General features: G+C 42.2%; 1 protein-coding gene across 1 annotated transcript in view; it reads left to right on the top strand.

Moving 5' to 3' along the window:
* CEBPZ (CCAAT enhancer binding protein zeta) overlaps positions 1-12,571 on the top strand; it is a 259,115-nt gene that overhangs the window by 217,894 nt on the left and 28,650 nt on the right. The window contains exons 11-12 of the mRNA XM_073627558.1: positions 2,863-2,920; positions 10,503-10,690. Of these exons, the coding sequence (XP_073483659.1) occupies positions 2,863-2,920; positions 10,503-10,690 (246 nt within the window). The remainder of the gene's footprint in view (positions 1-2,862; positions 2,921-10,502; positions 10,691-12,571) is intronic.

Here is a 12,571-nt window from a genome sequence, read left to right as displayed (position 1 = left end):
AGTGGGGCCCTCTGGGTTCTGTGCTGGGACCAATCCTATTTAATTTGTTCATAAACGACTTGGAGGATGGGGTAAACAGTTCAATCTCTGTATTTGTGGACGATAGTAAGCTAAGCAGGGCAATAACTTTTTCACAGGATGTGGAAACCTTGCAAGAAGATCTGGAACAAATTATTGGGGTGGGCAGCTAATGGCAAATGAGGGTTAATTTGGAAAAATGTAAAATAATGCATTTGGGTAGCAAAAATATGAATGCAATCTACTCACTGGGGGGAGAACCTCTAGGGGAATTAACTATGGTAAAGGACCTGGGGATCCTAGTAGATCGGCTCAGCAATGGCATGCAATGCCAAGCTGCTGCTAACAAAGCAAACAGAATATTGCCATGTATTAAAAAGAGGATCAACTCAAGAGATAAAGCTAAGCAGGGCAATAACTTTTTCGCAGGATGTGGAAACCTTGCAAGAAGATCTGGAACAAATTATTGGGGTGGGCAGCTAATGGCAAATGAGGGTTAATTTGGAAAAATGTAAAATAATGCATTTGGGTAGCAAAAATATGAATGCAATCTACTCACTAGGGGAATTAACTATGGTAAAGGACCTGGGGATCCTAGTAGATCGGCTCAGCAATGGCATGCAATGCCAAGCTGCTGCTAACAAAGCAAACAGAATATTGCCATGTATTAAAAAGAGGATCAACTCAAGAGATAAAGCGATAATTCTCCCACTCTACAAGACTCTGATCTGGCCTCACCTGGGGTATATGCTGTCCAGTTCTAGGCACCAGTCCTCAGGAAGGATGTACTGGAAATTGAGCGAGTACAGAGAAGGGCAACAAAGCTAATAAAGGAACCTGAGGATGTTGGTTGTGAAGAAAGGTTGCGATCACTAAACTTATTCTCTCTGGAGAAGAGATGCTTGAGAGGGGATATGATTTCAATTTACAAATATACTGGTGACCCCACAATAGGGATAAAACTTTTCCGCGGAAGAGAGCTTAATAAAACACGTGGCCACTCATTAAAATTAGAAGAAAAGAGGTTTAACCTTAAACTGCATAGAGGGTTTTTTACTGTAAGAGAGGCAAGGATGTGGAATTCCCTTCCACAGGCGGTTATTTCAGCGGGGAGCATAGATAGTTTCAAAAAACTATTAGATAAGCACCTGAACAGCCACAACATACAGGGATGTACAATGTAATACTGACATATAATTTGACCCTAATTGCTTATAAGGGACAGATTTCGGCTTTGTCCATCTTGTTCCAGAAACCATCCTTTGAACTCATCAGAGAACTCTTTGCTTGATCTTTCCTGCAAGGTGGCCTTAGTGGTCATCACGCCTGTCAGATGTGTCTTGAAGCTAGCAGCTCTGTCATGTAATGAGCCATTCCTGATCCTTCACAAAAACAAAGTAGTCTTGCGCCCAAGACCTGCATTTCTACCTAACTTTCACCTTAACAAATACATAGACCTTACCTTTTTATGCCATGCTCCTAAGCACTCTAAAGATATTGCTGTTCACTGTCTGGACATTATCAGATGTAGAAGTCATCTAAATGCTACAACATCTATAAGAAAGACAGATTCTCTTTGTTTTATCAGGGCCTCACAAAAGACATCCTGCCTCAAAATTCACTATTGAAAGAGGTAGGATATAGGGCGTTTAAGATAAATAGACCCTTCTAAAATCATAAGTTCAAAGCCTGGTGCAGGGTGAAAATATGATAAAGGCAGGCAGATGTCTTGAGGTGCATGTCAGCAGCACGCTGATGGAGAGAAGCAGACTCTGGTAGAAATATGGAACAGAAAGAAGGCGCTTCTAAGTGCAATAAACAAGACTTTAATTAGCCAAAATTATAAGTGTTTTTAATCGCATTTTGGCTAATGAAGTCTTGTTTTATTGCACTTAGAAGCGCTTCTTTCTGTTCTCATCTGAAGAGGTCACATTCTAAAAAAGACACCTCCAGCACTCTTATGTGCTCACTCTTCCGGATCGGTGGGTGTTTCCTGTGCATTCCACCATCAAGCCTCTGTTCCCCAGCTTTGCAAGGCCATCACCTGGACTTCTGTTTATACCTTCTCCAAGTTCTACCAACTGCTCATTCAAACTTGTATGGATGCAGCTTGAAGCTGCAAGGTTCCTGTTGCAGCACTCTTGAGCTGGGTCATTTGACACTTGGTGCTGTTGGGCCTGTTTGCACAGTTCTGTTTACCTTTTTCTTGCCCATCTTTCTTGTTCATTTTGTGGGGACATTTCCAGGTCTATGAATATCCACAGCCTGTGTCCTGTACTGTACGAATAAGATGAGGGTAATTTTGGCTCACCTGTAAATTCCTTACCTTGGGGTACAATACAGGACAGCATTCCCTCTGTTCCTGTGTTACTCTTCATTGCTCTTGTAAAAAAAACACTGCATTCACGGAGTGGGGTTGGGTCTTAGGGGTATGCCCAGGGGGTTGTATCCAGCAATGCTTTGCCAGTGTCCAGTCACCTGAAGGATGATCCAATTGCCTATAACCCAGGGTCTTTGAGTATCCTTTCCACGTCATATATTGTACTTCAAAATATGACATTTATAAGCAAGTCAAATTCCTATTTTTTTTTTTTTTATTATTTTGATTACACTTTATAATAATATGCCAAGCAGTGGTTCACTTTCCTTTACAAGGTTTTATAAGCTAATTTGTGACAGATCTGAAAACAAAACAGCAAGCACTAGGATTATTTCTTAACTATAAATGAATTTCTTGACATATGTTAACATTTTAGAATTATTCACAAATTGAAAATGTATGTAAAACTTCAATGTATGTAAAGTATAACATTACTCACAATTGAAATTTTTTTATGTTTACAGATTCCCTTGAAGGGGATAATTTTTACACTGGAGTGAATCATGATATTGATTTTGCGGGGTAAGATAGAAAAAGGATATGTATGTATTTTTGTGTTTGTATGTACATATACACACATGCAAAAGTTTTAGACAGGTTTGAAAAAATGCTGTAAATTTAAGAATACTTTCAGAAATAGAAGTGTTAATTTATTTTTATCAATTACAAAATAGAAAGTAAATGAACAGAAGAGAAGTCCAAATCAAATCCGTGTTTGGTGTGACCACTCTTTCCCTTCAAAACCGCTTCAGTTCTTCTAGGAACACTTTGCACACAGTTTTTAAAGGAACTCAGCTGGTAGGTTGTTCCAAACATCTTGGAGAACTAACCACAGATCCTATGTGGATGTAGGCTGCCTCAGATCCTTCCGTCTCTTCATGTAATCGCAGACAGACCTCCTTCTTTACACTGAAGATAGTTCTTGATGACGTTGGCTGCATGTTTGGGGCCATTGTCCTCCTGCAGAAAAAAATTGGGACTAAATTTGCTTGACTAATGGTATGGCATGATGGATGATTGGAGTGGAGCTCCTATGTTTTCATCCATAAGAAATGGAAACAAAGCTAAGAAACTCAACCATGCACAAAAACATTGGAACTGGGGTGCAGGAAAATGGCAACAGGTGCTCTGGACTGATGAGTCAAAATTTAAAATGTTTAACTGTAGCAGGAGGCAGTTTGTTCACGAAGGCCAGGACAGGGGTACAAGAATGAGTGTCTGCAGGCAACAGTGAAGCATGGTGTAGGTTCCTGCAAGTTTGGGGCTGCATTTCTGAAAATGAAGTTGGAGATTTGGTCAAGATCAATGGTGTCTGCAATGCAAAGAAATACAGGCAGATATTATCCATCATGCCATTCCATCAGGGAGGCGTGTGATTGGCTCCGCATTTATTCTGCTGCAGGAAAACGACAGCAGATGTGCAGCCAATGTCATTAAGAACTCTCTTCAATGTAAAGAAGTATAAGGAGTCCTAGAAGTGATGGCTTGGCTCCCACAGAGCCCTCATCTCAACATCATCAAGCCTGTCTGGCAGTAGAGTATTTAGGTTTTGTGCTGCCCTAGGCCTGACTAAACTCGTGCACCCCTTAATTTAAATATGACCCACCCCTTCCTGTCAAGGCCACACCCCTTGCTGTTTAAGACCCGCCCTGCAATTTTCGAGTGGGGACACTAGTTCTGAAGGCCTGGGGGGCAATGGATTCCCTTCATTTGCATAGATTTCCTCTCACTTACTGTTTGGCTATGGGGCAGGAAGTGAAGGGAAATCTCTGCAATGGGACTGGGATGGTAAAAAATAAACTGACAGGGGTTATAACCCTCCCTTACTCTATCCAAAATGAAAAAAAGTGTTGCCTATAGTTCTACTTTAAGCACAAATTTCTGATAATTTTATGGAGAGGACTAAGAAGATATAACCATGCCAATGGTGCAGCAGAAAACATAGTACAGTGAGGAAGGTTTGTGGTCCAGGATGAGATGACAGTCAAAATCCCACAGTTGCGGAATGCCAGCTGCTCGCATACCGGAAGCAGCGCGGCCGCTTTATGGGGGTGCTAGACTAATTTGCCTCCCAGCCCAGTCCGCCCCATAAGACTGGTGCTACTCTAATAGTGTAGCGCAAGCTGGCAGGGACTCTTTCCGTGCTGCCCCCCTGCAAAGTGCTGGCCTGGGCCTTGTCAGCCTAAGCCAGGATACAGCGTTGGTGTCTGGAATTAAATAAGGAGACAGAAAGATTTGAGGTAGTCTACATCCACAGAAGATCTGTGGTTCGTTCTCCAAGATGTTTGGGACAACCTACCTGCCGAGTTACTGTGTGTAAAGTGTACTTAGAAGAATTGATGCATTTTTGAAAGCAAAGGGTGGCCACACCAAATATTGATTTGATTTTGATTTCTCTCCTGTTCATTTACCTTCTATTTTGTTAATTAAGAAAAATAAAATATCAACACTTCTATTTCTGAAAGCATTCTTCATTTACAGCACTTTTTTACACCTGCTTAAAACTTTTGCACAGTAGTGTGTGTGTGTGTGTGTGTGTGTGTGTGTGTGTGTGTGTGTGTGTACCTCTGCCATACTGTCTAGCTTCAAAAACATGGTGCCTGGTCGGTGTGGCTTCTGCATCACAACATAGTAATGAGGAGAAATGCAGGTGTGACAGGCTCTTGACTGGCTGTAAGAAAGGTCTACTGAGGAGGATTTCTAACTAACAGAAAACCAGGGTAAGTTAAATATTTCAGCTGCTTTTGCAGGTTCTACCAATCTGTACACTGAGGATTCAGTGCAACAGCCTTACAGGGCAATGTCTCTTTAACCACTTCCCGCCCGCCGTATAGTAAAACGGGGTGGGATGCGCTCTCATTATGGGATAGCAGCATATGATGGCCCGGATTACTGTATGGCCCCAGCAGTACCAATCAGTGCTGCCTTTCGGTGCTCATCAGCGCCTGCTTATCAGTGCTGCCTATAAATGCTCACCAGTGCCACCTATCAGTGTGGCATATTAGTGCCTTCTCATCAGTGCCCTTCAGTCCCGCTTCATCAGTGCAGCCTCAACATCGCACAATTAGTGAGGAGAAAAATGACTTATTTACAGAATTTACTGGCAGAAACTAAGAAAAACTTTTCTCTTTTTTTTTTTTCAAACTTTTCGCTCTTATTTATTTATTTATTTTTATTAAAAAAAAAAAAAACAGCAGTGATTAAATACCACCAAAAGAAAGCTCTATTTGTGTGAAAAAAATTATAAAAATTGAATTTGGGTACAGTGTTGCAAGACCACGTAATTGTCATTCAAAGTGTGACAGCACGGAAAGCTGAAAATTGGCCTGGGCAGGAATGGGCTAAAAGTACCCAGTAGGCAAGTGGTTAAGGCATGCCTGGATGTTAAAGGAAAAAACTGCGCTGGTATAACTAAAAAAAAAAGCTGCAACTCAAAAGTGAAATACACACCAAACAGATAAGAAACAAAAAAGAAGCTGCGCTGATAATGAATAAATTAGGCAAATAAATATGATCTAATGAACATGAACCTGTGATATGGTTAACAAAATAAAAACCCTGCAATGTTGAACTGATAAAGGGTGGTCAACAATACAGATGCAGTTAAAAATAATAAAACAAGTGAATCCTAGGAAGTGACAAAAAAGAGTAACCTGTTGAGTGAAACAAAGGCAACCAATTCAACAAATAGGTGAATGTCATAGATAATACAGTATAATAGATGAGCCAACAAAGATACAAAAAATTAAAAAGGTGTAAAAATAATATATACAAGTCTCTTCCGGAATGCTTCTCAGCAGGGAATAAATGTTGAAATACCCTGTGAGGGATCTTCAATATTCAAAGGACACTGTGAATCCACCACCACATAAATTGAAGGCTTACCAGCTATACAAGCTGTTAGAGCTTGTGGCTAATACCCAGCCAGGGCCTTTGAATCCTCCTGACACCTCCAGTGGCTAGCGAGCCAAGCGTTCCTCTGGTTAAGTCTTGTCTTGTAGGTGTCCTCTAAGGGTTAAAAAGCCAACTAATTTTAGATGCTAATGGTGCTGGTGTGGAGAGATTCTAGCACAGGGAGCCTCCTCCCATTCCAGCAGTAGAGGATTGGGAGATGATGCCTCTGTGTGTATGGGAGGGGATGGTGGCCAGCCAGGCTGCTGCTGCTCCTCCTTGTCCTGCTGCTGGGATTGGCTCCTTCCCTATGGCTGCTCAGTGTATGTGAGTGAATGGCAGAGCTGAGCCTGTGCAGCACGTTGGAGCAGTCTATAATGTATCATGTTACACAGCTTGGCTCTCTCTTCTAGCAGCGAGCCACCCTGGATGTGCCTTTTGGATGCTGGATCTCGAATTTCTGTACCTTCCAGCGCTAACTGGCAGAATGCTTTTTAGGTACAAAGCCATAGCTTTATATTGCCTCAACCGAACTGAAGAGTCAGTATGCTGTACATATTTGGCTTCGGTTGCTCTCCTCTTTATGTAATTTTGAGACTTCTGTGGATGACTACGACATAACCTCCTTTTTTCTCACCAGCGGGAGATGGTAAATGGTTTCCTTGCTAGAAATGAGAGCTGACATGAAAATGGGTGTGCTCTCTGTAAGGAAACTGTGCAGCTGCCTCCTCACCCTTATACTGTGATTGAGAGAGACACACAACATAGTAATCTGAGTTAATTCTTATAGCCTGCCCATTGTTGCTTATGGCCATTTAGCACCATCAGCCTACAACCACACTTTGTGCAGTGTTGGACCTTAGTAGACTATAATTTCCCCCCTGTAACATCTTGTTTTCTGCTTGCTTCTATGCACTCCTTGGTGGGATCTGCCATGCAACTGTTGTAGGCCTTGCTGACCCAGACCCATTTGTGGAAGACCATCTCTTCAGGGCGTCATTGAGTGAGCTTAGGTACTGTGAAATTGAGTGAGCTTAGGTACTGTGAAATATTTCTATATCCTGCAGGCTTCGAAGTGTGAGGAAGGAACTTCTCGGCTTGGAGGTTCATTCCCACCTCTGCATTCCAGGGTAAGGTGATGTCTGTTAGCATTTGTGGACATCTTTCACACATCTTTGATGTTTGGATGCAGGTGGCAGTTCCTCTGGATTACAAAATAAAATTCACAACTGTCATCCCCCTTGTTTTCAGACTTTCAACCTCCACTTATCTCCACAATTTTTTGCAGACTTCCACCAAGTCCCTCCTTCACAACAGTTTCAAGGATTGTTCATCCTCACAGGATTGGGATGGAATCTGCTCACTAGGTAGTTGCCTCTCTTCATAGAAGCAAAGTTCTTTCCTCAAGGATGTGTGTGTGCAAATTCTTCACACACCAGCATTTACTCTCTGTCAGGGCTGGGCTCAGCCCTCCCTTCTCAGTGCTCAGCTGTCAGTTAATTGCCAGCACTTATCGTTTCACAGTGACTCACCTGGTGAACATTTCCTGCTCATCAGCCAGCCCCTTCTGGCTATTTAAACTGCCTGGCTCATTTCTCCCATGCCTTCGCCTTGGTCAACATATCTGTAGATTCTCTGCTGTGTTCTTGTTAAAGACTTGCCTGGCTGACGTCCCTTCTGGTTCCTGATCCTGTTTGCCGTCTCCGACTATTCTGATCTCTGGCTTCCTGATTTACTGGCTTGCACTGACTACCCACTTTGATTACCGAGCCGTGGCTATGTTTTGACTACGTTTACTTTTTATACAATTTTTAATGCTATATTAAAAGGTGTGATTTTTCCTGCATTTTCTGTCTCCGTCTGATTCATGGTTCCTGACACATTTCTAGTTGTCACTGTTATATTATGGTTACTTGCAAGAACCTCATTGTTGAATTTAAATGCGAATGTTAGGCAAATGGCAAAATACGAATTTTAAATTTATGTAAAGGGTCTTATCTACCAAAAGCTTATAATTATGTTCAACCGGTCCTTGATCCAGGTAACCCAGCTGGATGTCTTAGCCAGGTTGGCAAATATACCTTTTTTTTTTTGTAGTAGGCATATGTACTGCTTGTTACAGGCCTGCTTCTACTCTATGCATCAGTATACCAATGTGATCATTACTTATTATTTTGTTAGCAAGCACTCAGTATTGGATTAACTGCTTGCCGACCAGCCGCTACAGTTTTACTAAGGCAGAATAGCACAGCTGGGTGAAACAACATTACCTTACGTCGCTTCGCCTTTTGGCCACTAGGGGCGCACGCATGTGCCCGGGGCCGATACGAGTGCCGGCAGGCGCGATGACCGCCGGGCACCCACGATCGCTCATGTCAGAAGGAGAACCGGGATCTGTGTGTGTAAACACACAAATCCCGGTTCTTTCAGGAGAGAGGAGACAGATCGTGTATTCATACGAAGTATGAACACCGATCTCTCTCTTCACCCAGTCAGTCCCCTCCCTCCACAGTTATAGGAAACACAGTTAACCACTTGATCGCCCCCTAGTGTTAACCCCTTCCCTGCCAGTGACATTTATACAGTAATTAGTGCATTTTTATAGCACTGATCGCTGTATAATTGTCAGCGGTCCCAAAAATGTATCAAAAGTGTCCAATTTGTCCGCCGCAATATCACAGTCCTAATTAAAAATCGCAGATCGACGCCAATACTAGTAAAAAAAAATAATATTAATAAAAATGCCATAAATCTATCCCCTATTTTGTAGACGCCATAACTTTTGTGCAAATCAATCAATATACGCTTATTGCGTTTTTTTGGTTTTTTTATCAAAAATATGTAGAAGAATATATATCGATCTAAACTGAGGAAAAAAATGTGTTTTTTTGAAAATAAATGTGGAATAATTATTATAGCAAAAAGTAAAAGATATTGGGGTTTATTTACTAAAGCTAAAGAGTGCAAAATCAGTCACACTTCTACATAGAAACCAATCGGCTTCCAGGTTTTATTGTCAAAGCTTAATTGAACAAGCTGAGGTTAGAAGCTGATTGGTTTCTATGCAGAAGTGTGACTGATTTTGCACTCTTTAGCTTTAGTAAATAAACCCCATTGTGTTTTTTTTTTTTGTTGCCCTTTTGTTTATAGGGCAAAAAATAAAAACCGCAGAGGTGATCAAATACCACCAAAAGAAAACTCTTATTTGTGGGAAAAAAAGGACGTCAATTTTGTTTGGGTACAGCATCGCATGACTGCGCATTTGTCAGTTAAAGCGACGCAGTGCCGTATCGCAAAAAAATGGCCTAGCCATTGAGCAAAAATCTTTATTGTGCAAAAATACATTTGTTGCCGAATGCTCTAATGATGCATATTTTGCAGAGTGATATGGATTCTCTCTATAGAGAGCAAGCCAGTAGATTTTTTTCTTTTAGCTCTATTAAGCTCTGGAAGCTGCAGGTGCTTTTTATTTTATTTTTTTAACAAAAAAGGCTAAAATGAAGCCTAGACCTGTTGATGGAAAATAGTTAGAATGCAGTATTTAAAGCGGAGTTCCACTTAAAAGTTTATCTGTTTGCCCCCACCACCACCACCACACACACACACACACACTTGGTACCTTTAAGGGGGAGGGCGAAATGGGTACCTGCTTTTGACAGGTATCCCTTCCCCACTTCCTTGGAATTTCGGCCCCCCTCCCGCTTCCCCCACCGCCAGGCTAATTAGAAAAAGCAGCGCGCTTCACGCATGCGCAGTAGGGACCCGGCCGTGAAGCTGCAAGGCTTCCCTGCCGTGTTTCCATACTGGTAATGGCGGCGGTAGCACCCGACAGCCGATCTGAAAATTGTCTGGGGTGCCGACTTCGTGGGAACCCTGGACAGGTAAGTGTCCTAATAATAAAAGTCAGCAGCTACAGTATTTGTCTGGGGGGGGGCTTGAACATCTCTTTAATATTTAGCAATTTGAGGAAAATTGACATATTTCATTTTTTAAATCCCCAATAACAAAAAACTTCTTATATACAAGCAACTGCACTTTCCATTTAAACTTGGTTGCAATGTTTTCTGGACAGTATTGCCAGTTAAGTGATTGGATACACGTTGAATGTGAGTTCCTTATTAATTTAATTGTTCTCAATACACTTAATTTCCATTGCCTAATATCACCTTTACTGAAGCTATGCTGCATATTTTTAATTTTTTTTGCCTTCTAGGAGCCTTCAACCAGGAGAAAATGTGGCTAAGAAACAAATGGAGAAAGATGACTCTGGTTCTGACTGGGATATAAATGATGATGATGATGAAGACATTTCTCTTGATAGTATGTGTGAAGAAGACTTTGAAAATGATGGAACAGGAGGTGTTTTTATGAACACCTCTGAGACTGCTGAGGAGGAGCAAGGTAACCTATGTGATGACTACTTTAAAGAGGAAGTAAACGCTGATGGGTTTAACTTCCCCTTTTGTTTCCTGCAAAGTAAAAACATAATGGGCTAGTAGGCAACGCCTACTAGCCCATTATGTTCCACTTACCTGCAAACGAAGCCCACGATGTCCCCACTGGTGGCTGTGTCCATCTTCACTCCTCTTCCTTCCGGGGGCGTGGACTCTGTGACTGTTTGGAGTCGCGCATGCGTTCGGGAGACGGACACGGCACAAGCCCTTTAGAAATGGCACGATGACGTCGGTGCAAGGGTATATGGGAAATATCTCCTAAACTGTGCATGTTTAGGAAGATATTTCCAGTACCTACAGGTAATCCTTATTATAGGCTTACCTGTAAGTTAAAGTGGTGTGTAAGGGTTTACAACCACTTTAAAATGTTCACGTCGATGTCTGTGATGAAACAGCAATTGTTTAATTAAATGTTTTCTGTTAAAAAATATTTACATGAATGCTTACGTGCAGCCTACTGCTGCTGCAGTTAATGAGTTCTAATACTGTTTTTAGCTTTCTGGGCTGATAGATTATTCAGAGTTTCAACAGTCTGTGTCTGAAAAAGACTTTTAAGCACCATAGCTCTTGTAATTGTGAAGATTGTTTCAAACCTTATTGATGCAGTGTGCATTACTCTGCATCTGGAGGAACAACCTTTTCTGGGCTTTGGGTCTTTTAGAGCAATTTTTCTCAACTCCAGTCCTCGAGTATCCCCAACAGGTCATGTTTTCAGGCTTTCCATTATTTTGCACAGGTGATTTGATCAGTTTCACTGCCTTAGTAATTACCACAGCCCTTTCATCTGAGGGAAATCCTAAAAACTTGACCTGTTGGGGGGGAACTTGAGGACTGGAGTTGAGAAACATTATTTTAAAGCTCTTACAGCTGCCACAGGCTGCCGATCGGGTAGGTTGTTCTTACTTTTTTGTTTATTCCTCTTGTCTGTCTTCTTTTGTCCCTGGGTGTCCGCGGCTGGTATCTCCAAGGAGATGCAGAGCGGCCCACCCGCCTGCTTTCCGTGCTCACCGCATATGGTGTCCTCAGCACACCGCGGTACAGTCCTCTCCACGGAGGCCCTGTGGGTGTGCCAAGTTGGCGCCGGCACGGTGTGATGCGGTTCCGTTTCCGGGTGGCGGCCATTTTCCGGGAGGATGCAGAGCAGGACACTCGGGACTTCCGGGGGCGGGAATTTAAAAGAAAAAATAAATGCATATGTTTTAAAAGAAAATATATATATATATATATATATATATATATATATATTTATATTACAAAATTAGCATTCAGAGCGTGTCCCTTTCTATTAGTTTTTGTACACTTGGGAGGAGTATAGCAACGGCAGCGGCATGTGCAGGTGTATCCACCAACCTGCACAGGGTCAGCTGGGGGTGGGGCCGGAGCTTATGCAGGAAGCAGTTAAAAAGGCCCCTCTAAGCAGAGGATCCTGGTGGCTGACCATGTCTGATGATTCTCCACCCTGCCCTGTAGATCCTGCGAGCCAGGACAGCTCCAAGGTAAGCCAGAATACTCAAGAGTTATCTCTGTCTTAACCTTTCCATAAAACTGCCTACTTACAGGCAGTCTTTGACCGCCTACCTCACGGGGACCTTTTTTTACTATGCTTGCTTTTAGGCAAAGAGCCCTGAGGAAAGGAAAGCGAAAGGCAAAACATGTGCTTCATGCAGCCACAGGCTTTCCCCAGAGTGGAAAAAAACCCTATGTCAGAAATGCATAGACAAAATGGTGGCCAAAGAATCGCAGGGGAATTTGAAAGATCTGCTCAACTCTTTCAAGAAAGAAATTTAGAGCACCATGGCACCACTACGCTGAGTTATTGAAAAATTGG

The sequence above is a fragment of the Aquarana catesbeiana genome, linkage group LG04 (genome assembly GCF_042186555.1).
Source record: "Aquarana catesbeiana isolate 2022-GZ linkage group LG04, ASM4218655v1, whole genome shotgun sequence".
NCBI lineage: Eukaryota > Metazoa > Chordata > Amphibia > Anura > Ranidae > Aquarana > Aquarana catesbeiana.
The sequence above is the reverse complement of the archived record's forward strand: the minus strand, read 5'-3'. Positions and strand labels throughout refer to the sequence as shown.